The sequence below is a fragment of the Hippopotamus amphibius genome, chromosome 17 (assembly GCF_030028045.1).
Source record: "Hippopotamus amphibius kiboko isolate mHipAmp2 chromosome 17, mHipAmp2.hap2, whole genome shotgun sequence".
NCBI classification, from domain to species: domain Eukaryota; kingdom Metazoa; phylum Chordata; class Mammalia; order Artiodactyla; family Hippopotamidae; genus Hippopotamus; species Hippopotamus amphibius.
Genome location: NC_080202.1, coordinates 2,633,809 through 2,661,356, shown reverse-complemented (window position 1 = coordinate 2,661,356; position 27,548 = coordinate 2,633,809). Strand labels below are relative to the sequence as shown.

The following is a 27,548-nucleotide window of genomic DNA, read 5'->3' as shown; positions in this document are numbered from 1 at the left end:
TCTTCAGGGCAAAGACGAGATGAAAGCGCCGAGCGGCGGCGCGGAGGATTCTGGGCGCCGTGGTCCTTGCAGGCTGCGCAAGCGCACTGCCCTCCGCGGCCGCTCCGCCGCGGGCGCCATTGCTGGAAGCTTTCCCGCCCTGCTACGGGAGCGCCCTGTCCTCAGGCGGCCGCCAGGTACTCGTCGCCCCGGGCGCCCGGCCCGGTTCCCGCCGCCCCTTCCAATGCGCTCGGCTCCCGGCGGCGTGCGGGGCGGGGCCGCTGTCGGCGGAGCCCCGGGCCCGGAGCTGACCCGCCCACCCCGGAGGCACCCTCAGAAGGCGGCAGCCTGGCGGCGCGGGGGCGGCGGCCGCGCAGGGACGGAGGGGGAGGGGGGCGGAGAGAGAAGCGGGCGGGCTGGAGCCGGGAGCACTGGGCTCCCGGGCGCCGACCCGCGCGGAGGGACCTGGGTTTCGGTAGCGCGACCCTGATAGGTGCCGCTCTCCTGCCTTTGGGAAACAGGCAGCCTTTCCGGCCAGCTCAACTTCCACATGTGCAACACAGTTTTTTCTTTTTTCTTTTCTTTTTTTTTTTTTTTTGGTTGCAGGCGTGGCTTGCGGGACCTTAGTTCCCCGACCAGGGATCCAACCTGCGCCTCCTGAAAGTGTTGGGGCCTAACCACTGGACTGCCAGGGAATTCCCGCAGCACAGTGTTAGTAACTCTAGTCACCTAGCTGTGCGTTACAGCCCCGGGACTGACTTATCTCATACCCGGAGTTGTGTACCTTTTGACCACCTTCAGCCGTTTCGCGACCCCCCTCCCTGACCGCCAGTCATGTGTCGCGGGGTGGGGGGGGGGTTTAGATTCCACATATAAGTGAGGTCGTTGGATATTTGTCTTTCTCTGACTTGTTTCACCTAGCATGGTGCCCTGAAGGTCCACCTGTGTTGTCACAAATGGCAGGATTTCCTCCTTTTTTGTGGCTGATATTCCCCTGTAGGCATATACCACACTTTGTGCATTTATGCAAACATGGACACTTAAGTTGTTTCCATGTCTCGGCTGTTGTGAATAGTGTTGCGGTGAACATGGGGGTGCAGGTATCTTTTGGAGTTAATGTTTTCTTTTCTTTCAGGTAAATATCCACAAGTGGAATTGCTGGAAATTGTAGTTACAATTTTAATTTTTGAAGTAACCTCTATACTGTTTTCCATGGTGGCTGTCCCAGTTTACGTTCCCACCAGCCGTGCAAAAGTGTTACCATTTCTCCACGTTTTTGCCAACACTTGTTACTTCTTGTCTTTTTGATAATAGCCATTCTAACATGTGAGATGATATCTCATTGTTTTTATCTGCATTTCCCTGATGGTTAGTGATGTTGAGTACCTGTTCATGAACCTGCTAGCCATCTGTATGTCCTCTCTGGAAAAATGTCTATTTATCCCTGCCCATTTTTTACATCAGATTGTGTGCATTTTGCCTATTGAGTTGTATGAGTTCTTTATATTTTTTTATATTAACTCTTTACCAGCTGTATGATTTGCACATATTTTTCTCCTATTCCATAGGTTGCCTTTTCATTTTGTTGACTTTGCTGTGCAGAAACTTTAGTTTGATGTAGTTCCACTTGTTTATTTTTGCTTTGGTTGCCTTCGCTTTTGCTGTCCAAGAAGTCATCACCAAGATCACTGTCAGGGAGCTTACTGCCTATGTTTTCTTCTACGAGTTTTATGGTTTCAGATCTTATATTCAATTACTTAATCCATTTGGAGCTAATCTTCACGTATGGTGTAAGTTAGTGGTCCAATTTCTCTTTTGCAGGTCACTGTCCAGTTATCGCAAAACCACTTATTGAAGAGACTATTCTTTCCCCATTGTATATTCTTGGCTCTTTTGTTGTGAATTAATTGCACATTTATGTGTGAGTTTATTTCTGTACTCTATTCTTTTCCCTCAATCTGTGTCTTCTTTTTCCAGTACCATATTGTTTTGATTACTGTAGCTTTGTAATATAGTTTGAAATCAGGAAGCATGATGCCTCCAGCCTTGTTCTTCTTTCTCGAGATTGCTTTGGCAATTTGGGATCTTTTGTGATTCTATACAAATTTTAGAATTATTTGTTCTACTTCTGTGAAAAATGCCTTGGGAATTTTGATGGATATTGGGTTGAAACTATAGATTGATAGATTGATTGCTTTGAGTAGTATGGACATTTTAACAACATTAATTCTTCTAATCTATGAGCACGGACTATCTTTCCATCTAATGTGTTAAAGTCTTCAATATATTGGTCTATCACTTCCTTGGTTAAATTTATTCCTAGGTGTTTTATTCTTTTCTTAAGAAATTGTAAATGAGATTGATTTCTTAATTTGTCTTTGTGATAGTTCATTATTAGTGTATAGAAGCACAGCAGACTTTTGTATATTGATTTTTATATTGTGCAACTTTACTAAATTTTTTTTTACTAATTCTTACAGTTTTTGGCAGGGCCTATTGGGGGTTTTATGTGTGAAACCATATCATCTGCAAAAAGTGACAATTAAAATTCTTCCTTTCTGATTTGGATGCCTTTTATTTCTTTTTCTTGCCTAAAGAACTTACAACACTATGTGGACTTGCCATATATAGCCTTTATTATGTTGAGGTACATTCCCTCTGTACCCACTTTGTTGAGAGTTTTTATCATAAATGGATGTTGAATTTCGTCAAATGCTTTTTCCGCCTCTATTGAGAGGATATGATTCTTATCCTTCATTATGTTAATGTGGTATATCACATTTATTGACTTACAGATGTTGAACCATCCTTGCATCCATAGAATAGATCCCACTTAATCATGGTAAATGATCCTTTTAATGTATTGTTGAATTCAGTTTGCTAATATTTTTTGAGGATTTTTGTGTCAGTGCTCATCAAGGATGTTGACCTGTAATTTTCTTTTTTTGTAGTTCCCTTGCTTGATTTTGGTATCAGGGTAATGATGGCTTCATAAAATGAGTTTGGAAGTGTTCCCTCCTCCTCTATTTTTTGGAAGAGTTTGGACAGAATTGGTATTCTTTTTTAAACATTTGGTAGAATTCACCAGTGAAGACGTATGGTCCTGGACTTTTGTTCATTGGGAGAGTTTTGATTGCTGATTCAGTCTCCTTGCTAGTGATCAGTCTGTTAGATTTTCTGTTTCTTCATGATTTAGTCTTGGTAAGTTGTCTGTTTCTAGGAATTTATCCGTTTCTTCTAGGTTGTCCAATTTATTGGAATGACCTATTTTAGACCAGTGTGTCTTAAACTTTAATGTGTGCGTAGGAATCACCTGGAGATCTTAACAAAAGGCTGGTTCTGATTCAGTAGCTTCTGGAGTTGGCCCTGCGGTCTTGCATGTGTCACAGGCTCTCTGGTGATGTTGATGCTGCGGGTCTTGAGAGTATACGTTTGAGCACAGAGCTCTTGGATGTGCATTCTTAATGGAGGTAAATTGTCCATGTAAGGCAGGGACAGATTCGGCATAATTCAGCATAGATTCCTTTGGGCTCCAGAAGCTCTACGGATGGTGAGAATGTCACACTGCCTAGGAAACTGTTATTAATAAGTAGAATTTCAAAAGATCTGGAAAGCTCAGTTCTCACTGTGCCACTGCTCTTTTATATGCCTTATAGCATCATTCTGCAACTATGCCCTTTTAAGAGAATGTTTACAAACCTTAGGCTCTTCTTGTTTTCAAACCAAACTCAGCATCAGCAACGCCGTATCTTTAACCAAAGACAAAAATCAGAATCAGTGTCCCGGGTATCTGAACGAGGTCTCTGCCGCCCTGTTTCTCCACAGTGTGGAACCTTTATTAGGCATTTAACTTTTTTCGGTATAGAAGGACTGCTGCTCAATGCTTCATGCATTGTCTTCCACTTTCTCTTATATTATCATTGTTATCCTTGCTTCCTTTTTATTTGGGTTTGCCTGATATAGAAAGGATAGATAAAGGTCTATTTGAATATAAGACTGAGAGAGGTATGTCAAGCTCTCTAATATCTTTGAAGTTTGGAAGTTGTGGTATTCTCTTTACATGAAGCTGAGGTCTGTGAAAGTGTTAGTAAATTGACTCTTCATAGGAAAGATGGGGGTGGGGAAGAGATTATTAGATTATTTCATTGTTAGATGAGGAGGTGATTGTGACAAGTAAAGATTGAATTGTCTTCTTTCACAACACACAGCACGTTGATGTAGTGGAAAAGGTGTGAGCATTAGAATTAGACTGATTCGGAATCCTACTTGGCCTTGGGTAGAATAGTTTAATTTTTCTAAGCCTCGGTTTCCTCATCTGTGGAATGGGAATGTAGTTTCCATTGGGTGATGTGAAGGTCAAGTGAGAAAGTAGTTTAAAACCTCCTTGTACAATATCTGATCTGTTAGCTGTGACTACATTTAGTGGTATTAAAGTCTCAAGATCTACACTAGTAAGAATCCTATTCCCTCACTAATCTTGGGGGTGAACTTGTATTCTTCAAAGAAGTCATACTTACTTGTAATGTCAAGATTCCGACTTGGTAGGTCTGAGATTTCCAAGGCAGAATTGGTTTTCATGGCTTATATCTCTTTCTTAGTTATGTCTTTGCAGGACTCTACTCTTTCCAGAGAGGGGAGCCCAGAAGAAGAGATTATGGCTGCTGTGGTTTTTTCACGTGGGCCTCTGGTAAGTTGGGGTTTCCTCTGGTTCTGACCTGTTGTCCTGGTTTGAGAGCACATCTACTTTTCCCAGAGTCGTGTGACTTTTCTACCTCACCCATTCCCCTTTTGGTAACTGAATCAAATTGTTTGATCTGTGAAAATTGGTTTCATCATAGTAAATCTTGTAATCCACAGGAAGATTCACTATGTGTATTGAAACAAATATCAAGACACACTATCTTGCAAAAAATATCTGCACTATCTTTAGATATGATAGACAGTCTGGGAAATTGATTTATGATGTTAACTTTGTAATGTTCCCAGGAAGTTTCAGTTATTTATAGGGTAGTAGGATGGAATATTTTCCAATTGTAAAATTTTGTTTAGGAAATTTTGAAAGGAGAAAAAACACCTACACACACATATGCATATATAAACACCCTAATTCATAGGGACCATTCCCCTTGTGCCCACGCTTAGTGTTCTCCTCTTTGCTACCCATTAAGAAGTGATCAAGCTTAATAGATGACATGGAGAGAAAGAAGTTGTTTAAGACACAGTGCTTGGCTGTAGGGAGCTTACAGTCTCACTGAGGTTAGGCATGCAAAAGAAATAGTTGCATAATTTATGTAGGTGAATGATAGTGGCTGAGCCATATGATAAAGCTGATGAGTGCTATGTAAGGAAAGAAATGGGATTATTAGTAGGGGCTAAGTCGGTCATGGAAAGCTCATGAGGATGGTTAGATTTCAGATGGTACCCAATTACAAGTGGGATTTAAATTGTCATAAAATGGGACTTCCCAGTGGGTAAGACTCCACATTCCCAACGCAAGGGGCCCAGGTTTGGTCACTGGTCGGGGAACTAGATCCTACACGCATGCCACAATGGAGAAGTCTGCATGCGGCAAGTAAGACCCAGTGCAGCCAAAATAAATAAATAAATAGATAAATGTTAAGAATAAAAAAAATAAATTGTAGTAAATTATTTGTGAGAGTACTTTAGGTGAGAAGGCAAGGTGCTGAGGCAGAGAACAGTGAGTGAGCTAGTGATTCAAGATGGAAATTTGTGAAAGACAGGACTAGCATTTAGACATTTAAGCTGAATCTTTTCATGTTTCCCTGAAGACATTTAAGTGTGTGTGTGTGTGTGTGTGTGTGTTTGAGGTGGGTATTCATGTGATTAAAGCTGTATTTTAGAAGTGACTTTTTGAAATAGGAGATTCAGAAAGTAGTACCAACAAATATAATTTGTTATAGTAATGGTCCATAATAACCTATAGTAGTGATTTTTTATTCTTTGTAGCAAGAATATATAACATGTAAATAGTCCTTAAGACATACCCTTGAAAAGATAAATGAAAATCAAAATGTTTCACTTTATCAGTAGATCTAAAGTATTTGTCTTGTATAGGCTTGATCAAACCCATCTCTGATTATCAGAGGTTGAGGTTTGCATCATCATTAATTTTCTGGAAGCTGAATATTTGTATTTTTTAAGATAAGAACTTGAAAGGGAAGAACTAGGATAAGATTTTTTTCAATGAAATTTAGTAGTTTTATTATCCGTAACTTTTAAAAATGGCACAAAATCTAAAATCAGTAAGTACTGCTAGAAGGTTTAGTAAAATTTCATTTCAGTTGTAAAATCAGGTCCTTATAGGCATATAGGGTGTAAGGTTTGAAGGAAAACAATGTTGTGAGATGTCCCTGAAATATTCCCTGATTGAGTACTGAGACACGCCCCCCCCAACCCCCAGGCATGATAATGATCTTCCGATTGTAGAAAACAGATGGTGTTAGTAGGTTTTGAATATTATTCTTGAGCAAGATAGATAATTTCCGAGAAACAGATTTCATCCTCATAGGAAAAAAGAGAATTATTTAGCATCTAAGACTCCTTATTAGAAGTTTATTTTTGTTTATTTTTATTTTTATTTTATTTCTGTTTTGATAGGTTATTTGTTAAAAGTCTCCTTTAAAAACTATCCAGTTATATCTTTCTCAGTCTTGTGTGTGTTGTCGTCTCAAACAAGGTGAAAGAAGATTATGATTGGATGTTGCTATGAGACCTTAATTTCATCCCTAAATAAAACAGTAAAAGAGGTGATCTCATATACACCGCATCCACGTGGACTGGTGGTGCTTGTTGATGCTCTGCTGTAGGTAGTAGGCAGCCTGTCAACTGAGTGATCTTATCCAATATCCCCTTAGGGTCCTGAAGTTTCCCTGCCAGATGAAGATCTTCACCTCCAGGCAGAAGAACCAGAATTGGTAAAGGTAATACTTGGCATTGTATCTGAGGGGAATGAAGAGACAGCATCTCTTTAACTGCTCTAATTCTTAATGTTCCAACACATTGCAAGTTCACCATGAATACCATCTTGCTTGATAGATGTGGTAACCCCAGGGCTGATAGCGTCATTTTGATAGATTTCATTTCTCTCAGTGGTAACAGTCCCGATTTGACACATTATAATTCTTGATGATGAAGTATCCTGTGTCACATACTTCACTTCTTGCTTGCAGAGCCTCAAAGTAGCCAGAGGTGAGAGCGGAGGGCCTTCTTAGATTTTTCCTGGGGCTTAGCTCCAGATGGGAAAAGAAAACAAGCCCAGTAAGTTCATTATAATTTGAGTTATGTGTGAAGTGATTAACAATATTAACAGTTTATGAACCATTATTACTCTCATGTTAGCCATGTTTTATTATTAGCAGAATTATATGAAACATGCTTTACAAACTTTGAGGGCCTAATAAATAAAAAGATTTAAACAACTTGACAAGCTTGCATATCTGTATGGCAGGAAAACACTCCAGAGGGTATCTGTTTCTCCTGATATACAGCAGACCTTAGCCAAATATGAGCTCACTTGAGACCTTTGCCTGATGAGTCAGCTAATTAGGGTTCTTAATTTACCAGAGTGTAGTAAGTAAGTATGAGTTTGAATTTTGGAACCAAACTACCTGGATTTGAATTGAGTTTGTGTTTTCTGTGAACTTAGGCAAGACACCTAACGTGTCCATGCCTCAGTTGCCTTATCTGTAAATAGCACCTTCATTATTGTGAGGATTCAGTCATTACATTAAAAGCCCTCATTATCAGTACCTGACAAATAATATGAACTACGCTTACGCCAGAGAGGGGAGTAGTTGGTTGAGTCCCATTGAACCTTTGACAGTTAACAGCAGTGGCAGTCACATTTCATCTGTTATTTCGAAGCAAATCCAAGACATTATGTAATCTCATCTACAACTATGTCATTCTATATTAATATCCATAACAGATTTTTAAGCTTTAAGTATAATACCATTATTATAGCCAAAAAATTAACAGTAAGCCTTAATATTATCACGTATTAATTTGGTATTTGTTTCCCCAGTTGAGTCATTTTAGCTGATATTGTTTCTTAGGTCGCTTTTAATCTAGAGGTTCCCCCTCCCTCTTTTTTTCCCTTTGTAATCATTTATTGAAGAAACCAAGTCATTTGTATTTTAGAGCTGTGTTGCCCAGTACAGGAGCCACTAGCCACATGTGGCTGTTGAGCACCTAAAATGTGACTAGTTCAAGTTGAGGTGTACTCTAAATGTAAAATACACAACATATTTCAAAGACTTGATAACAGAAAATAATGTAAGTTATCTCATGAATAATTTTTGCATTGATTGCATGCTGAAATTATAATATTTTGTACATATTAGACTAATTAAAATATACTGTTAAAACTAATTTCACCTGTTTTTATTTTTGATGTGACTACTAGAAAATTTAAAATTACATTTGTGATTTGCATTATATTTCTTTTTTTTTTTTTTTCCATTTATTGGCTGTGTTGGGTCTTTAGTGCTACATACGAGCTTTCTCTTGTTGTGGTGAGCGGGGGCTACTCTTTGTTGTGATGTGCAGGCTCCTCATTGCCGTGGATTCTCTTGCTGCAGAGCACGGGCTCAATAGTTATGGTGCACGGGCTTAGTTGCTCCTTGGCATGTGGAATCTTCCTGGAGCAGGGCTCAAGCCCGTGTTCCCTGCGTTGGCAGGTGGATTCTTAACCACTATGCCACCTAGGAAGTCCTGCATCATATTTCTATTGAACAGCGTTGATTTAGAATTTCACACAACATGGATTTTGCTGATTGCATCCCCATTTCTTTTTTTTAACATGCTCCTCTGTCTCCTGTATTTCCTTACATTGTTAGTTAAATCTAGAGGCTTGATCAGATTCAGATTTTGACTTTTTAAAAATTTTTTGGCATTGGTATTTCATATTTTTGGTATCTACCACCAGAAGCTACATAGTGTCTAGTTGAAGCCTCTTTGGTGTGTTAGCAGCCACTGATAACCCTTTAATTCATTAGAGGTTGCACAATGGTGATGTTCTCATTTTTTCATTCCTTCTTCACGTGTTAGCTGGTGTACTTCCATAAAGACCTCTCCTCATCAACCATCTGATTACATTTTATTACTATGAGAACTCTGTGTTTGCATGGGAAAAGAAGAGCAAAGGGTTGATTCTTTCTCTTTATTTACCATTTTCCAGGCATCCTACAAAGATGATCAATGAGTATCTTTTTAGATTTATAATGAAATCATAATTTTAAATGTATTAGATATTTTTGAAATCCATTTGATTATTTTTCTTATGGATGCTTAAATTGTCCCATCTTTGGCCCATGAGAGCCTCTTCAAGTTGTCTCCCACGTCTCAGACATGATCCTCCTAGTCTTTGGTAGTCCTTGCTTTTTAGTATGACAGAGAGTCCTAGGCCCTGGTTTCTTTTAGTGGAAAATAATCTGTAGGGGCCACAGTCTAGACTGCATAATGGTATCTTTTTGGTTATTGTTTCTAGACCTATTCAGTGGATGAAGCTAGGAAGTATGTGGGGTGTTTTCCATAAAATACTTCTTGAGTTTATACCGATATTTCCAATTCAGTTTTGGATTTCTCAATCTCGTTGATATTACATTTATATCTTCTTTCTCCCATGTCAAATTTATTAGCTTTCAATGATATCAATATACTAATTTGCTTTATCCAACACGACACACACAGCAGTTACAAAATAGCATTTCCATCACTGCCACCAACAATATGATTATTTTACTGGAAAATGTGTTGTTTTGGTTTTTGCAATTCTGTTTCTCCTCAGGATATATCTCACAAGAGATGTACAGAAAAATTACTGTGTTTTAAAGATACTCAAAATAGTTCCTCTCTGATGAATGTTTATGCCACCAGCTGGTTTCATTTTACTTTTAATTTTTAGGAATTGCTTTTTTAAGTTTAGTTTTTCTTTTATGATAATATACTTACATGATTCAAAAGTCAAATCTAAAAAACAAGAAACATTCAAGAGAATCTAGCTTCTAGTCCTCTTCACTGTTTCCCCCTTCCTCCAATAGGTAACCATGAAAACAATTTTATGGCTCATTCTTTGATATTTTTTTACAAGCACATGTACATATATTTTATATCCTGACTGAAGAAGCTCCCCAAAGTCTCATGATTTCTTATGTTTCTTTCTCAGAGAGCTTATAATATTTTGTATCTACAACCTGATTGATAAACTGTCTTTTATTAAGCCATATTTTATAGAACTGAAAAATAGTTGATATTATACATAAGGCAGGATTTTGAGGGAGGAAAGATGATTTGGGTGGAAACTACTAGTTTTCTAGATTTCTTCCACAGTTTTGTATGTGTTAATCTGCCTGATAGGTCTAACTTACAGTCCCTGAGTGATCTCTGTATTTATTTTAGGAATCAGTGACATTTAAAGATGTGGCTATAGACTTCACATTGGAAGAGTGGAGGTTGATGGACCCTACACAAAGGAACCTGCACAAGGATGTGATGCTAGAGAATTATAGGAATCTTGTCTCCTTGGGTAAAGATAACCTCCAGGTTTATGTATCTGCCCACTGGACCGGGTTTACTGAAGATATAGACCCTCTGAAGTACTTAACTGAATTTTGGGTTAGAATCTAAGCATTAAAATCTCAATCTTAGGGGCATATTGTTGGGAGTTATGCTATCTCTTGCTGTTAACTCAATGGTCTGCCAATTGTAGAGTAAGAAATACATATTTGATTGGAATCTTGGCAATTATTGACAGTCCCTCCAATAGGACTAAAGTTTTTTCTAGTCATTTCCATGAGTAAGAGTTATCAGTGCCTCTAGAAAGAAAGGAACAAATATGTCTGTTTTTCTTTCTAAACTGAGATTATTCCCAAACCTGGGATCATAGTGTTGAGCTTCTTTGAGGTACCTTTGTAATTCTCTACAACACTGCTGTACAGTAGAATGTTCTCCTACGATGGCAGTGTTTTGTATCTGTGCCGTCCAGTGTGGCAGGCACTACACTGTGGCTATTGAGAACTTGAAATCTGGCTAGTCCAACTGAAGAACTGGAGTTTAAATTTTACATAATTTTAATTTAAATTCAGAATTAAAATAGCCACAGGTAGCTGTTTGCAGCTGCATTGGATAGTGCAGCTCTAGAACTTCTTGTGTAGCCACTCTGCACAGAAGATCACGAGCTGAGACTGAACTTGGCCCTAGTTCTTGCTCATAGGCACAATCAAATCCTATTCATTTTTCTCTGAACAGGACTTGCAGTTTCCAAACCAGACATGATATCTCATTTGGAGGATGGAAAAGGACCATGGGTGGTAGTGAGAGAAATTTCAATTTCAGGTGAGTTAATAAGAACCAGGGTGGGATTTATTTGAAGTTGATAGCTCATGGATGGAGCAGAACATCAGAAATATTTTGGGGGGTATCTTTGCTCAAAGCTATCTCAGAGGAAAAGATTCTCCCTCTCTCTTCCTCTCTCCCTACACCTTCCTTCCTTCCTCCCTCCCCCCCTCCCTCCCTCCTGCCTTCCCTCCCTCTCTCCCTCTGTTTCCCTTTCCCCCTCTTTTCCCCTCTCCTTTTCCCTCTCCCCCGTCTCTGCCCTCTACTTCTAGTTCCCATCACATCCTAATTTACTTTCTTGGGGACATTATTTTCATAATTATTCCTTCATTTCTTCTTCACTCAGACATGCATAAAATATCCCCTTCAGTTCTGTCCTCTCCAGTTAACTTTACACATTTCTCATTTGTTTAACCATTGTTTGATATCTCTTCCTTCATTAATTTTCCTGAAAGTGCTTTCTTAGAGATCACCACTGATTTCTTTTAAGCTAAACCTATTGACTGATTATTTAACTTTCTTCACCTTCAAGCCTGCTGAAACCAGGGGAACCCTCCTCCTCTTCTCCAGGATCTTAACTAATTGAGAATACAAGCAGTAAATCCGTTGAGAATCAAAAAACAGTGTTTATCTACTTAACCAATATCTATTAATATTGAACAATCAATATTTAATGCTTATCTCTGCTGTGAAGTGAGTTAAGTATTGTGTCTACAGCAGTAAGATGGACCAGGTCCCTGCTCTCATGAAGATCAAATTTTGAGAAATAGATAACTGACAAGTAAATAAACAAAAGCAAGCTAAATAATGGTTATAATAACTTAGCTATGAGGATGTGAAAGAGTAATTGGGATCAGGATGAGGGTGCCTCCTTCAGTTAATGTGATCGGGGAAGGCTTCTGAGGTGACATTTAAGGTGAAACTTGAAGAATCAGAAGAAGCCAGCCGTGGGAAGAGAAGAAGAGCATTCCAGGCAGCAGAACATAGTGTATTGCATTCTAGAATTCTGAGGAAGCTGCCTGGAAGGAGAGGGAGACTGTATAGAATAAGATAGAGTCAGACAGGAGACTGTCTGTTCAGGGCTCTGTGGACCATGATAAGGAGTGTGGATTCTAATCAAAGTAAGTGTGAAGGCACTGAAAGGTTTTAATAAAGGATTTGGGGGAAATAACCCTGTTGATGGAAATTGAACTTAAGGGCATAAAGCAGGTAGTCAGTAAAGAGGTTGTTAAAATAGTCCAGGCAAAAGACTATAGTAACTTTCATTAGGGTTGGTGGTAGAAATGGAAAGGAATAATGGATTCTAGATCATTTGCATATTTATTTTATTATGCCATCCATAACGTGCACATGTTACATATATTATTTTTAGATCGCGAATGTTATATATATATTTTTTAGAGAGTGAATGAAAAGTAGACATTGGAAATAGTTTAGAAGACTCTTTGAGAAAGCCCTCCTCCACATGAAGAGGGAAAGAGAAGTGGGGCAGTGGCTGGAAGAAAGTAAGGAATAAAAACCCCAGAAAACTCTTTCATTTTTGAGATGGAAGCTTGAGTGCTAATAGGAATGATGTCCCGATGGAGAGGGAGAATTGATGTTGCACGACAGGGTGGGGTCACTGAAGAACGGAAGTGTCTGAGAGAATGAAAGGGGATAAAATCAAGAATGGAGAAGGTGAGATTTACCCCTGATAGACAGGGAGGCCACCTCTCCTGAGGTAACACTAGGCCAAATGGGGTAGATGGGAGCAGATCTCAGTCAACTGGTGGGGAAGATGGAAACATCCTGTTATGATAGCTTCTTAGTAAACTACAAAGCAAGGCCCTCAGTTTGCAGGCAGCATGGGAAGGAGCTCTGAGAGAGAGGAAGTGAGACATTTTATGGAACTCGCATGGAAACCATGTTGGCCTGAAGCTTTTATTGAGGAAGGTGTTTAATTACAGCTTCTATTCCTTTTGTAGTTGTAGGACTATTCATATTTTATGTTTTTTTTGTTTCAGTCTAGTAAGTTGTGTTTGTCTAGGAATCGATCCACTTAATGTAAAATTTAAATCTGGAGCACACTATCCTCTGTTTATCTGTCAACTTCTATATGAATCTGAAGGAGTGCCTCCTTTTTATTCCTGATACTAAAATTTTTGTGTATTTTCTCTCTTAATCAGTCTTGCTAGGATTTAGCAATCTTATTTGGCTTTCAAAAATAATTTTTGATCTTTGCTACTGTGTGTTTGATTTCTGTTTCATTACTTTATTCTCTTTCATTATTTTCACCTTCTTAGGGTTTCATTTGCTGGTCTTTTCTAACTTCTTGAGTTGGATACATACTGATTTTAGCCATTCTTTTTTCTATTGTATTTAAAACTACCAAGATTACCATAGTTTTTTTTATGTAGCACCTTCATAATTATTGAGTTCAAAGTATTTGATCATTTCCATTGTGATGTCTTTGGCCCTCAGGTTACTTGGAGGTATTTTTCTTAATTTTGTACCATATGGGAATTTTCTAATTATCTTGTTGTCTTAAGTTCTACTGTGGTCAGAGAACATTCTCTGTATGATTTCAGTCTTTGCAGGTTCCTTGAAATTTGCTTTGCCACCTGGCCAATTTTTGTAAATATTTTGTGTGCACTTGGAAAAATGTGTAGTCTGTAGGTATTGAGTGCTGTTATAGATGTCAAGTTTGTTAGTTATATTGCTAAAGTCTGTCTACTTGCTGATTGTCAGCATATTCTATCAGTTACTGAGATTTTTTTTTAAAGTCTCCTACTATGAGTATAGATCTGTCAGTGTCTTATTTTAGTTCTTTAATTTTTGCTTTATGTATTTTGAAGTTGTGTTCTTAGGTAAAAACAAAGTTAGAATTCTTGTATCTTTCTGGTAAATTGGACATTTTATCATTATGAAGTGTCTTTATCTTTGTTAATTGTTTTTGCCTTAAAGTCTATTTTGCCTGATACTAATATTACTGCAGCGTCATTCTTTTGGTTATTGTATATATGATGTATCTTTTTTATCTGCTCACTGTCATTTTTTATGTATCTTTGTATTTTATTTCTCTTATAATTAGCACTTTGTTAGATTTTTGTTTTAACTAATCTGACAGCCTGTATCTTCTGGAGTTTTTAATCTGTTTGTACATAATACAGTTACATAATGTTTAAACCTACCCTGTATTGTGAGAGTATCTTGCCTGTTCTATATTATTTTTCTTCCCATTCATGCCTGCCTTTAGATTTATCATCTTTTATTTTTCTATTCCCCTTCTAATCAGTTGGTAATTATAAATTTTTAAGTTATTTGTTTAGTGGTTACAGATTTTTCCTCTTCCCAAACACTTCAAGAATCTTGAACAGCTTATTCAGTTTAACCTAATTATATGTTATAAAATTATGTATCTTAATTCTATATATGTCAGATCTCATATTGTTATTAATTTCTATGCAGTCAATAGTCATTCAGGTGTACCTATATTTACCTTCTCTTCCTCTTCATTTTTTCCTTCATTTCTGAACTTTTACCTAGAATTATTTTTCTTCTACTTAAAGAATTCCCTTTAATATTCTCTTTTATTCAGCTCTGCTGGTGTCATATTCTTGCCATTTTTCTTTTTGCCTAAAAAAAAATATCCTGTCACCTTAATTCAGTTAGACATTTAAATGAGCTGGGTTTTAGTCCTTGGGTTCTAGAGTTGTCTTTTTTTGGTGACCCTGAATTCAGATCTTTGTCTAACCCTGTGAATTCATTGAAAGTTCTACTTATCTTGAGTTTTAAAGTCCCAAAGCCATTTTACTAACCACAGAAGATTTTGATTCAATTTTTAAAAAACATTTAGATATGATTACCTGTAAATAAATTAAAATTCATAAGAAGTTTAAAAGTGTTTTAAAAAATAAAATATTAATTTCACATATACAAACAAATTGTAGGACCACCAGCCCCAGTATAATTGCTTAAGAAAATTTTGAAACTGTTTGTAATATTCAGAACTATACTAATTTTGACTACTTTCTGGAAAATCAAAGTGTCTTCTTCCACAAATGTCCTATAAAAAGGTACATACAGAAAAGGATATTTTTAAAAAAGAATGTGTATATACACATATACAGCTGTAATTAACACAACATTGTTAATCAACTGTACTTCAATATACATAAATTTTTTTAATTAAAAAAATCTAAATCGAAAGAAAAAAATGGTACATACAAAGACTTGGAAAAGCTATTCGGACAGGGAAATTTGAGAAAGCCCTCATGAAGAAGCTGGTGAACAAAGAATGAGAACAAATAGAAAGTATTGTTTGGGGCGAATGTCTGGTTTGTGGAGTAAATGGGAAGCAAGGAAGTAGTTATAACTTACGAAGAATGCTCCCTGAAAAATTTGACTGTAAAAGAAATGAGAAAAGGAGCAGATATTTGAGAAACTTGGATTGTAGAAGGGTTACCACAAATGAATTTTTTTTAATAGGATAAAAACTCCTTGAGTTTACTACTTGTGTTCTTTGCTCAATCAGCCTTCTTTTAACCCTACCTCCTTATTCCGAGAAAACAAGGCCAGTTTGCAAGCAGTTAAAAACGTATGTTCATCATCAACTCAAGCTTGTTCAGTGCAATCTCCTCAGCCTAGGAAATAGGAGTCATTTGATTTTTCTCTTTTTCCCTCCCAGAGTTGGAGACCAAACCTACAACCAAGAATGTTATACCAACAAAGGATATTTCAGAAGAACGTTTATCACCGGAGACCATAGTAGAGAAACTCACAGAGAATGGCCTATGGGACACCAGAATGGGAGGATTATGGAAATGGAGTAACAGGATATTGAGATCGCAGGATAGTCAAGAGAGTCATTTGAGTCAAAGAATAGTTAAACACAAGAAAATTCCTTCTATTCAGAAGAGCTTTAGATTTGGATCTGTTCTTTTTCCAGAACCAGGAGTTATCACAGAAGACCCCCACAGCAGATACCAAACGCATAAGGAAAACTTCATAGAGAGTTTAGATTTGATTACAGATACCCATCTGGGGAAGAAAATTTGCAAGGATACAGTAGGCAACAAAGTCATAAGCCTTGCTTCAGAAGTTACTTTAGGGAAAAAAAACAATAATAAAGAAAAACCCTATAAATGTAGTACATGTGAAAAGGCCTTCCGTTACAGGTCACTACTCATTCAACATCAGAGAACTCACACTAAAGAAAAACCTTATGAATGTAATGAATGTGGGAAAATGTTCAGCCAGCCTTCATATCTTAGTCAACATAAAAAAATTCACACTGGAGAAAAGCCCTATAAATGTAATGAATGTGGAAAGGCCTTCATTGCTTCTTCATCCCTTATGGTGCATCAGAGAATTCACACTAAGGAGAAACCTTATCAATGCAACGTCTGTGGAAAATCTTTTAGCCAGTGTGCCCGCCTTAATCAACACCAGAGAATTCAAACTGGAGAAAAGCCCTATAAATGTAGTGAATGTGGGAAAGCTTTTAGTGATAAATCAAAGCTTGCGCGACATCAGGAAACTCACAATGGAGAGAAACCCTACAAATGTAATGATTGTGGGAAAGCCTTTAGGAATAAGTCGTATCTTAGTGTACATCAGAAGACCCATACTGAGGAGAAACCATATAAATGCATTGAGTGTGGGAAATCTTTCAAGAATACCACAATCTTTAATGTTCATCAGAGAATTCATACTGGAGAGAAACCCTTTATATGTAATGAATGTGGAAAAGCTTATAGAAGTAATTCAAGCCTTATTGTACACATAAGAACTCATACTGGGGAAAAGCCCTACGAATGTAATGAATGTGGGAAAGCATTCAATCGTATAGCAAATTTCACAGAACATCAGAGGATTCATACAGGAGAAAAACCCTATAAATGTAATGAATGTGGGAAAGCATTCATTAATTACTCATGCCTTACTGTACACCACAGAATGCATACAGGAGAGAAACCTTATAAATGTAGTGAATGTGGAAAGGCCTTCATGCGTTCTTCATCTCTAATTATACATCAGAGAATTCATACTGAGGAGAAACCTTATCTCTGTAGTGAATGTGGGGAATCTTTCAGAATAAAATCACACTTAACTGTGCATCAGAGGATTCATACTGGAGAGAAACCATATAAATGCACTGACTGCGAGAGGGCATTTACTAAAATGGTAAATCTCAAGGAGCACCAGAAAATTCATACTGGTGTGAAACCCTACAACTGCTATGATTGTGGAAAATCCTTCAGAACTAAGTCATACCTTATTGTACATCAAAGGACCCATACTGGAGAAAAACCATATAAGTGTAATGAATGTGAAAAAGCTTTCACTAATACATCACAGCTTACTGTGCATCAAAGAAGGCATACTGGAGAAAAACCCTATAAATGTAATGAGTGTGGGAAGGTTTTCACAAGTAACTCAGGCTTTAATACCCACCAAAGGACACATACTGGGGAGAAACCATTTAAATGTAGTGACTGTGGCAAAGCATTTAGCCAGATGGTACATGTCACAGAACATCAGAAAATCCATAGTGGAGAGAAACCCTATAAATGTGATGTCTGTGGAAAAGCCTTCAGGAGAGGTTCATACCTTACAGTGCACTGGAGAACACATACTGGAGAAAAACCTTATACATGTAAGGAATGTGGGAAAGGTTGCATTACTCTGTCACAGCTAACTCTACATCAGAGAATTCATACTGGGGAGAGGCCCTATAGATGTGAGGAATGTGGAAAAGCCTTCAGAACTAACTCAGACTTTACTGTACATCTGAGGATGCATACCGGAGAAAAACCCTATAAATGTAGTGAATGTGGGAAAGCCTTTAGGAGTAGCTCAAGCCTTACTGTACATCAAAGAATACATCAGAGAGAAACTCAATTAATATAGAAAACTGAATTATCACCCAGATGTGACAAGAATCTTATAAACCGTATATTTTATGAATGTGGGAAAATGTTCAGGAGCAATTTGCCAGAAAGTACACACTGAAGAGACACTTTATAAGAATGTGGAAAAGCAATTGGTCATATTAAATCTTAGAATTTATAAGAAAATTCATAATAAAAAGAGCAAATGAAAGCCTTCATCCAAATTTCATATTTTATTCATTTAACAAATTATCTTCAATGGATTGCCTATATATATGTATGTATATATAGCCAATTTTCTTATTGGTTTGTCTATATTTCTTATAAATCTGGAGGTGCTCTTAATATATTTGAGATATTAATCATTTGTCATATGTTGCAAATGTTTTTCCTAACCTAGTATGTGTCTTTGTACTTTTTTATGTAGTAAAAGATTTTGTCTTTAATTTTTCATAGTAAAATATTTACATCTTTTTCTTTTTATATTCTTGATTTACTCTTTTAGTTAAAAGGGTCCCCTTAATCCCCAGGTTATATATAGTCTCCTAAATTTGTTTCTAATATTTTGATGATTTAAGTTTTAATCCACCTGGACTAGATGGCTGTCCATAGAAGAACAACTCCAAATGCATTAACTTATTAAAATATTATGAACTAAATATTATTCAGGGAAATGCAAATGAAAACAACCAATGAGATGTTACTTTTACTTCATGGAGTTGGCAAAAATTAAGAGACCTTTCGCTAGTGGAGTTTGGCAAACCATGTACTCTTACCAAATGGTTATATAACTTATATTTCCACCAGCAGTCCAGCAATATATATTTAAAAATTTTAAGTAAACTCTTAAAAGCACTTTGACCCAGCAGTCTCACGTTTTGGGAATCTGCCCTACAGAAATAATAGCATCAGTGCAAAAGCATATGCATAAATAAGGATGCTTATTAAAGTATTGTTTGTAAAGATGAAGAAGAAACCCAACTGGAGACAAAGTGAATGCCAGTTAATAGGGAAATGGGGAATAAATTGTGATACAGCCATACCATGGCGCAGTATGAGAGTAATTTTTAAAATGAGTTATAGCTACACTAGTTGACTTCAAGGTATTTTCCCAATATTTTGATAAGTAATTGCTTTATTCCAGAGGTGTGTGTGTACATGATTTCATTTTTGTTAAAGTGATGATCACATGCCTTTGTGTATGTGCATATGTGTGCATGTGATTAGATAAGCATGGAAACGTGTGGAAGAGTATACATCAGGCTGTTAATATAGATTACCTTGAAGGGAGGGAGAAAAGGAGAAGTAGTGAGAGTGGGGGGGAAGACTAGGAAAATTAAAAAATATAGATACAGTATGTATGGTATAAAATATGTATTTATGTGAACTTTTGGTAGCCATGAATGAAGGGATGGTCTCCAAAAAGTTAATGACAGTTGTTTTAGACTTGTTGGAAAATCCAGTGTTTGTGTTTGTATGTTTTACCTCTCTCTGCTTTTCTGTATTTTTCAGTTTTCCCCTCCAGTGAGCATGTAATATTTACATAAACATGAAAAACCTCTTTTTCTTGTGAAGCTAATTTATTGCGCACCTTTTATGTCCCAGGACAGGAGTGGTTATAGATCTAAGAGCATGGAAGCTGGTTTTGATGCCACCTAGATTCCAAAGAAGTTATCCACCCTCCTCCCCACCCTCTCAATTTCATTTGGAGGAGGTAATAGGAATTTCAGGTAGATGAAAAACATATCCAAGAATCTCTGGAACTTGTGTTAGAGACCAGAAGACTTGCAAGCTTCAGAGACAAGTTCCAATTTCAACACGGCACTGAAGGGAAGGTCGCAGTGGTGAGAAGGTCTGTGTACAGTCCCGCAGAACATTGCATGATGGAGCACAGGGAGGGAAAGAGCCGAGAACTTCCAGGTCCATGTATAAAGGCTTGGAAGCTCTGGGAATACTAAGAGAGTCCTCGAGTCAAAATGGGAACCCAGAAGCTGTGATCCTGGTACTGGAAGGCCCTAACAGACCGTGGACCTGATGTCTGAAAGGGACAAAGTGTGTAGAGCTGATGTCAGAAAAGGACAAGGTGTGTAGAGCTACACTTCAGTGAAGACGGAAGGAAAAATCAGATACCCCTCCCATAATGCTAGGATAAGTATTTAATATTGGGAAGGGGGTAGTGGATGATTGATGTGAGCTGTCTCCAATTTTTAAATGATTAATATGACATTGTGGTTGAAATGACTATTTCTGATTGAATTTTAACAGTGAAATTTATTAACTATTACCAGGAGATGTATCTACTTTGGACAAAATGTACCACTTTCTGATTGGAACGTTTGGGGGTCTGACCTTGAAATACTACCCTCAAGAAACTCTATTGTCAGATAGTCTACATGACTTGGTACTAACTTTATTGACTGCTTCTATTTACCTTCAAATCCTCACATCTACACCCTGTCTCCCTTCCCTGCCTTAGAAGGGAGAGGAGGAGTAAGGTCAGTAGGTTCAAATGACATAAGAACTGAAAGGTGTCCTTCAGGTTAGAGGATGGAGGTGACACAGGGCCCCTTTACTAGAGCAGTTTCCATGAACTGGTAAGGTGCCAAAACCTGGCATTTCCTTACTCTCTACTGATGTTGAGTCCCCTTTTAGGTGTTTATTGGCTTTTTGAATATCTTTTGAGAAGTGCCTGTTCAAGACTTTTGCCCGTTTTTATTTATAACTTTCTATTTATTTGTAGGATTCTTTATATATTCTGGATACAAGGTATTTTTTAGATACTTGTGTTACAAATATGTCATCAGCATCTTGCCTTTTCACTCTCTAAATGATGTCTTTTGATGGACAGAAGTCTTTAACGTTGATGAATAATTCATCAATCTTTTCTTTTATGATAACTGCTTCTTTGTGCCCAGTTTAAGAAATCTTTTCCTAACTCAAAGTCATAGGATATTTTCCTACATTGTCTTCTTTCTGCATAGCTACTGTTTTACTTTTCACTCTCAGGCTACAATCCATCTGATTTTTTATGTGTGGTGTAGAATAGAGATCAAAATTAATATTTTCCTTGCAAATATATAATTTATTCAACATCATTTATTGAAAGGACAATCTTTTCCCCTCTCCCCCTTGGGTTGCCGTGGTACTCTGGTGATAAGTCAGATGATCAGACTATGTGAGAGTTTTGTTTCTAGGTTGTCTATTCTGTTCCATTGTGCTATTGAATACAGATATTCTTAGAACAGATTGACAGTAAATCTTGGCATCTGGTGCTGTATGTCTTCTAATTCTGTTCCTTTTATACAAAATTGTCACTGTAATTCTATGTCCTTGGCGTTTTCATATGCACTTTTGAATCATTTTTTGTTATTCCACATGAAAAAGTAGGGATTTCAGTGGATATTACATCAAATATATAGATTAATTTTGGGAAGAATGGGTACCTTAATATCGAGACATCCAGTCTATTAGTAGGCCATACCTTTTCATTTATAGACATTTTAATTTTAGTAATTTTTGTATTTTTTCAATATAAAAGTTTTGAATATTTTGTTAGGTTATGTATTTGATGTTTTGGTGATTATATAAAGGCTATTATCTTAATCTTATTTTCTGATTTTTGCTAATACATATAATATATAACTATATATAGTAGTATATTAAATATATAATATATAATAAGTAATATATGTAATAGATTTTTTTAACTGACCTTATATCCAGTGACCTTCCTAAATTCACTTGTTAATTATAATAGTTCATTCATTCTTTTGGACTTTCTATGTGCACAATATGTCATCTGTGTAAAGTAAATTCTTTCTTACTTCACCCTTTCCAGTATTTATGCCATTTCTTCTTGCTTTATTGCACTGGCTAGGACCTTCAGAAGCAGTGATTGTAGACATCCTTGCCTTTTTCCCAGAATTTAAAGGAAAATCCTAAACATTCCATTAGGAATGATGTAAGGTATAAATTTGTAGATAATCTCCATCAGATTAAGGAAATTCTCTTCAAATCCTAGTTTGCTGAGATTTCTTATGGACAGGAATTTCATCAAGTACATAGTTTGTAGTTATTGAGATAACCATATGGTTTTTCTCATTCTGTTAATGTGGTTGAATTATATAGATTGATTTCTTTATTTTAAAAATTGTGGTAAAATACACATAAAACTTACCATCTGAACTGAGTGTACCATTCAGTGATATTAAGTACATTCGTATTGTTGTAGCCATCACCACCATCCAAAACTCTTCATTTTTTTAAGCTGAAATTCAGTATTCATTAAATAAAAATTCCTCTTTACCTGCTTCTCTTAGCCCCTAGAAGCTATCATTCTATTTTCTGTCTTCTTTCTGTCTCTGTAAATTTGACCACTTTAGATACCGTATATAAATATTTATTATTTTGCAACTGACTTATTTCACTTAGCAAAACGTTCTCAAAATTCATCTGTATGAATTTTGGATTGATTTCTGAATGTTAAGCCAACCTTGCATACCTGGAATAGATTCTATTTGGTCATATTACCTTTTAAAAGTATTGTTCAATTATATTTTCAAAATTTTGTGTAGGATTTTATGTCTGTGTCCAGATTGTCTTGTATGTTTCCTTTTTTGTCGTAGCCTTGTCGGGATTTAGTGTCAGCATATTGCTGGGCTCATAAAATGAATTGGGAATTACTTTTTCGCCCTCTGAAAGAGTTTTTTGTTATTGCAGTTGTTATTATTTTTTTCCGTAAATCTTTTCTGTAAATATCAGCAGTAAAGCCCTATGAGCCTGGAGTTTTCTTTGCAGGAAAGTTTTAAATTATAGATTCAATTACTTTGATAGGCATAAGACTATTGAGATACTCTATCTCTTGTGTCCATTTTGCTAATTTTTATTTCTAATTTGTCTATATCATTTCATTAAAATATCTAGTTATTGGCTTTAAATAATCCATAATGCCTGCTTGTTATATTTTTAATATCTGTAGGATCTAAAGAGATGTTCCTTTTTCAGGCTTGGTAATTTGTGTACTCTCTTTTTGTTTTCTTGGTTAGGCTTTGTAGGGATTTAACACTTTATTAATCTTTTCAAAAGCCACCTCTTAACTAATATTACAGCTAATTTCCTTTTCATTGACTCATGCTCTTATTTTTTCTATCTACTTTATTTGAATTTGATTCATTGTTCTTTTTATAGCTTCTTGAAATGAAATCTTAGATAATTGATTTTCAACCTTTTTTGCTAATATTTAAGTCTAAATTTCTTTAGAAGTTCTTATTTAGCTGCATCCACTAAAAGTTTTTTTTAATCAACTTTATTGGAATGTAGTTTACACATGATAAGTTGTACCAAATTTAACTTTATATTTTGATGAGTTTTGGTAACTTCATACACCTGTGTAACCATCACCAAAATCAAGGTATAGAACATTTTTCATCACCCCAAAATTATCCCCACCTCTGATTCCAAGAAACTGTTAATGCGCTTTCTGTAGCTATATATTAGAATTGTCTTTTCTAGAGTTTCATACAAATGGAATCATACAGTATATACTATTTTCTGTCTGCCTTTTTCACTCATGAATTTGGAGGTTCATTTCTGTTGTGTGGATTGGTACTTCGTGCCCATAGTATTAACATGCCACAATTCATTCAGTCATTGATGGACATTTGGATTGTTTCCTCTTTAGAGCTATTATGAATAAGCCAGTTGTGAACATTCATGTGTAAGCTTTGTGTAGACATATTTTCACTTCTGTTATAGAAATACCTAGGTTTGGAGCTGCTGGGTTACATGGCAAATGTATGTAATATTTTATAAGAAACTGCCATGTTGTTTACCAAAGTGTACCACTTTGCAACCCACCAACAATGCATAAGTGTTCTAGTTACTCCTAGCCTTGCCCACTCATGGTATTGTCAGTCTTTAATTTTTTTTAATTTTATTAAAGTATAGTTGCTTTACAATATTGTATCAGTTTCAGGTTTATAAGTCAGTCTTTAATTTTAGCTTTTCTAATGTGTGTAGTAGTATTTCACGGTGGTTTCAGTTTTCATTTCTCTGATGGTTAACGGTGAACATTTTTTATGTGTTTAATGTCTGTATCTCTCTTTGTGAAGTATTAATTTTTTGCCCATTTAAAATTAGATGATGATGGTAATGATTATGTAGTCTAGACACAAGTCCTTTGTCAGATATGTGTTGTAAATATTTTCTCCCAGAATTTGGCTTCCCTTTTAACTTAGTGGTGTGTTTTGAAAAGCAGACATTTTTATTTTGAAGGATATCAGTTTAACATTTCCATTTAATTAGTCATGTTTTTTGGGTCCTATCCAAGAAATCTTCACTTTCCCTGAGGTTCTGAAATTATCTCTCCTACGTTTTTTCTAGAAGCTGTATGGTTTTAGATTTTATATATATCCATTTTGAGTTAACTTTTCTGACACAGATTTTGATATGTTGTATTTTTATTATCATTCAGGTAAAGATATTTTCTAAACTTCTTTGTTATTTCTACCTTGACCCTGGGGTTATTCATAAGCGTATTGCTTAATTTTAATGAATTTGTGAATTTTCTGTTTATTTATTATGAAATTCTAGCTTATTTCCACTGTGGTCAAAGAACACACTGTATTATTTCAGTCATTTGAAATTTGCTGATACTTACTTTGTGACTCATCCAATGGCCTCTTTTGGTAAATGCTCCATGCTCACATGAAAATAGCATGGAAATAAGAATTTTCACTTGAAATTTCTTCAGTTAGATGTAATGTTCTATAAATATTAATCAGACCACGTTGGCTAATAGTGTTCTTCAAATCTTCTATATTTTTACTGATTTATTTTTCTGCTTGAGGTATAAGCTACTAAGAATGGTGTGTGGACTTATCTTTTTTTTTTCTCTTATTTCTATTAATGTTTGCTTTCTACATCTTGAATATATATTATTCAGTGCATATAAATTTAGGATTGTTCTATCTTCTTGTTGAGTTGACCCTTTTATCGGTATCAAGTATCCTCTGTCTAGTAATGGTTTTTTGCCATAAATTCTACATTTACTGATGTTAATATAGCCAAAGCAATTTTCTTTTGGTTAGTGTGTGCATGGTGTGGTAGACAGGATTCTAAATTGGCCCCTAGATTCCCAGCCCCTGATATCCAAGCAGTTCCCAGTTATTCAGTCAAACACTAATTAGGTGCTTTTGTCAAGGGATTTTGCAAATATAATTACTTTCCCAGATCAGTTGACTCAAAATAGTGAGACTACCCTCAGTGAGCCAGACCAAATAAGTTGAGGCCTTAAAAAGTGTGGGGCTCGTCCTGGTGAGAGAGATTTGGCATATGAAGGGGATTCAGTGTGAGCAGCGTTCTTCATTGCTGGCTTTGCAGGCAGAGGGGCTGTGTGACAAGGCATGTAGGCACCTTTAGGAACTGAGAGCCGTTTGTGACTTAAAGCCAGCAGTCACAGGAACAGGAAGGAAACAGGAACCTCAGTCCTGTAACTTCAAGGAACTGAATTTTGCTGACAAGTTGACTTAGCTTGGAAGTGGCTTCTTCCTCAGCCTTCAGACAAGAATCATCCCAGTTGACCCCTTGATTTCAGCCTTTGAGACCTGAGCAGTGAAGCCAGCCATGCCATGCTTGGACTTCTGACCCTCAGAGCTGTGGGCTAAAAAACAGTTGTTGTTTTAAGCCATTGTTTCCATTAATGTGTTATGTAGCAGTAGAAAACAAATACACACAGTATATGTCTTTTTCCTTTACTTTTAACTTAGTCTGTGTTCCCTATATTTAAAGTGTATCTCCTGTAAGTAGCATATATTTCAGGTCTTATTTTTATCTAGTCTGACAATCTTTGTGTTTTAATTGGTAAGTGTAATCCATTTTCATTTAATGTAATTACTAATATATTTGGATGTAAGTCTGTATTTGTTTTACCTGTTTCTTCTTTTGTTTCTTTTTCTTGCTTTTCTTTGGAATAATCAAATATGTTTCATTTTCTCATTTTCTACTCTATTCAATTTAATTATGCATTCAATTATTATTTTGGTTGTTAACCTAGAGCAGCAGAACTATTTTCATAATAATTCTAAGACATTACTTACTTTTTCCATTCTCATTTTTCTCATGAGTATAGTTTGCTGTTTTTCAGAAGCTGCATGGCATGTGATATTGCAGAATATTTAGTGCAAAAGAAGACCTCAGAATTCAGCTGTCTTCTATTGAGCCAGTATTGTCAACTGAATTGTGTTCCCCCTCAAATTCCTACCCTAACTCCCAGTGCCTGAGAATGTGACTGTTTTAGGAGACAGGGCCTTTAAAGAGATGATAAGTTAAAATGTGGCTGTTACAGTGACTCCTAATACAATCTGACTGGTGTCTTTATGAGAAGAGAAAATTTGGATGCACAGAAAGTCACCAGCAGTGTGTACACACGAAAGGACAACCATGTGAAGAGGCCACAAGAGGGTGGCTACCAGCAAGCCAAGGAGAGGGGCCTCAGGAGAAATCAACTTTGCAGACACTTTGATCTTGGAGTTCTGTCCTCCAAAACTGTGAGTAAATAAATTCCTGTTGTTTAAGCCATCCAGTCTATGACATCTTGTTATGGCAGCCCTAGCAAACTAATCCAGTGAGACATTAAAGAGATTTGCAAAAATTTTAAATAATACCACTCTTTGCACTAATTTTTTTGTTTTGTAGATTTGTTTTTATTAAAAACATTTTTCAATATCGTGTAGTAGTTTAATAGTATTTTTATTAAATTAATAAACATTTAAAATTTTTCCAATTTTAATTTCAAATACAGCAAAAATCAATAGATGTGAAATCATGCACCTCAGATTGGGACTTGAATCCACGTGCCAGGACTTAGAACCTGGCCAAAATCCCAGGTCTTCCAACTGAGATCACACACCTGGTTTCAGGACTTAATGAAGCTCAGGTTCTTGATGTCTCATCACAGAAAGAATTCAGTGAGAGACAAAGTGATAGGTAAGAAGTGGATTTATTTAAAGAAAAACATACTCCACAGACAGAGTGTGGGCCATCTCAGAAGGTGAAAAAGGCACCAGGGTATGGGGGTTGTCAGTTTTTGTAAGGGTGGGTAATTTCATAGGCTAATGAGTGGGCAGAGTATTCCAGAATTGAGCCACCACCCACTTTTTGACCCTCATGGTCAGCCTTGGAACTGTCATGGCGCCTGGTAGTTGACTTGTCCACCGTCTTGGACCCATTTGGTTCTAATCAGTTTATGTTATGTCCTTGGGCTATGTCAGTCTTTCAAAGATTGTAACCATGTACCTCCGATTGGAACTTGAATCCACGCAGCCAGGACTTGAACCCAGCCAA

General features: G+C 36.5%; 1 protein-coding gene across 3 annotated transcripts; it reads left to right on the top strand.

The window, feature by feature from the left end:
• The first annotated feature begins 114 nt into the window (after window positions 1-114).
• On the top strand, window positions 115-26,826 carry ZNF624 (zinc finger protein 624). Of its 3 annotated transcripts, none has more exons than XM_057714572.1 (6): window positions 115-176; window positions 4,578-4,666; window positions 6,855-6,920; window positions 10,399-10,525; window positions 11,248-11,334; window positions 26,350-26,826. In XM_057714572.1, exons 2-6 carry the CDS (start codon window positions 4,580-4,582, stop codon window positions 26,382-26,384), a joined length of 402 nt encoding a protein of 133 aa, XP_057570555.1. In that variant the 5' UTR covers window positions 115-176; window positions 4,578-4,579; the 3' UTR covers window positions 26,385-26,826. The 3 variants fall into 3 exon arrangements, with proteins under 3 accessions (XP_057570555.1, XP_057570553.1, XP_057570554.1); XM_057714570.1 differs by lacking the exon at window positions 26,350-26,826 and adding an exon at window positions 16,001-18,468; XM_057714571.1 differs by lacking the exons at window positions 115-176; window positions 4,578-4,666; window positions 6,855-6,920; window positions 10,399-10,525; window positions 26,350-26,826 and adding exons at window positions 10,569-10,614; window positions 16,001-18,468.
• Window positions 26,827-27,548: the final 722 nt, after the last annotated feature.

Excerpts from the sequence above, each read along its gene's own strand:
- ZNF624 (XM_057714570.1), top strand. The coding sequence starts at position 4,580 with ATGTCTTTGCAGGACTCTACTCTTTCCAGAGAGGGGAGCCCAGAAGAA. Across the intron at positions 4,667-6,854 it reads TTTTTTCACGTGGGCCTCTG|GGTCCTGAAGTTTCCCTGCC; the intron begins GTAAGTTGGGGT and ends ATATCCCCTTAG. Across the intron at positions 6,921-10,398 it reads AAGAACCAGAATTGGTAAAG|GAATCAGTGACATTTAAAGA; the intron begins GTAATACTTGGC and ends TATTTATTTTAG.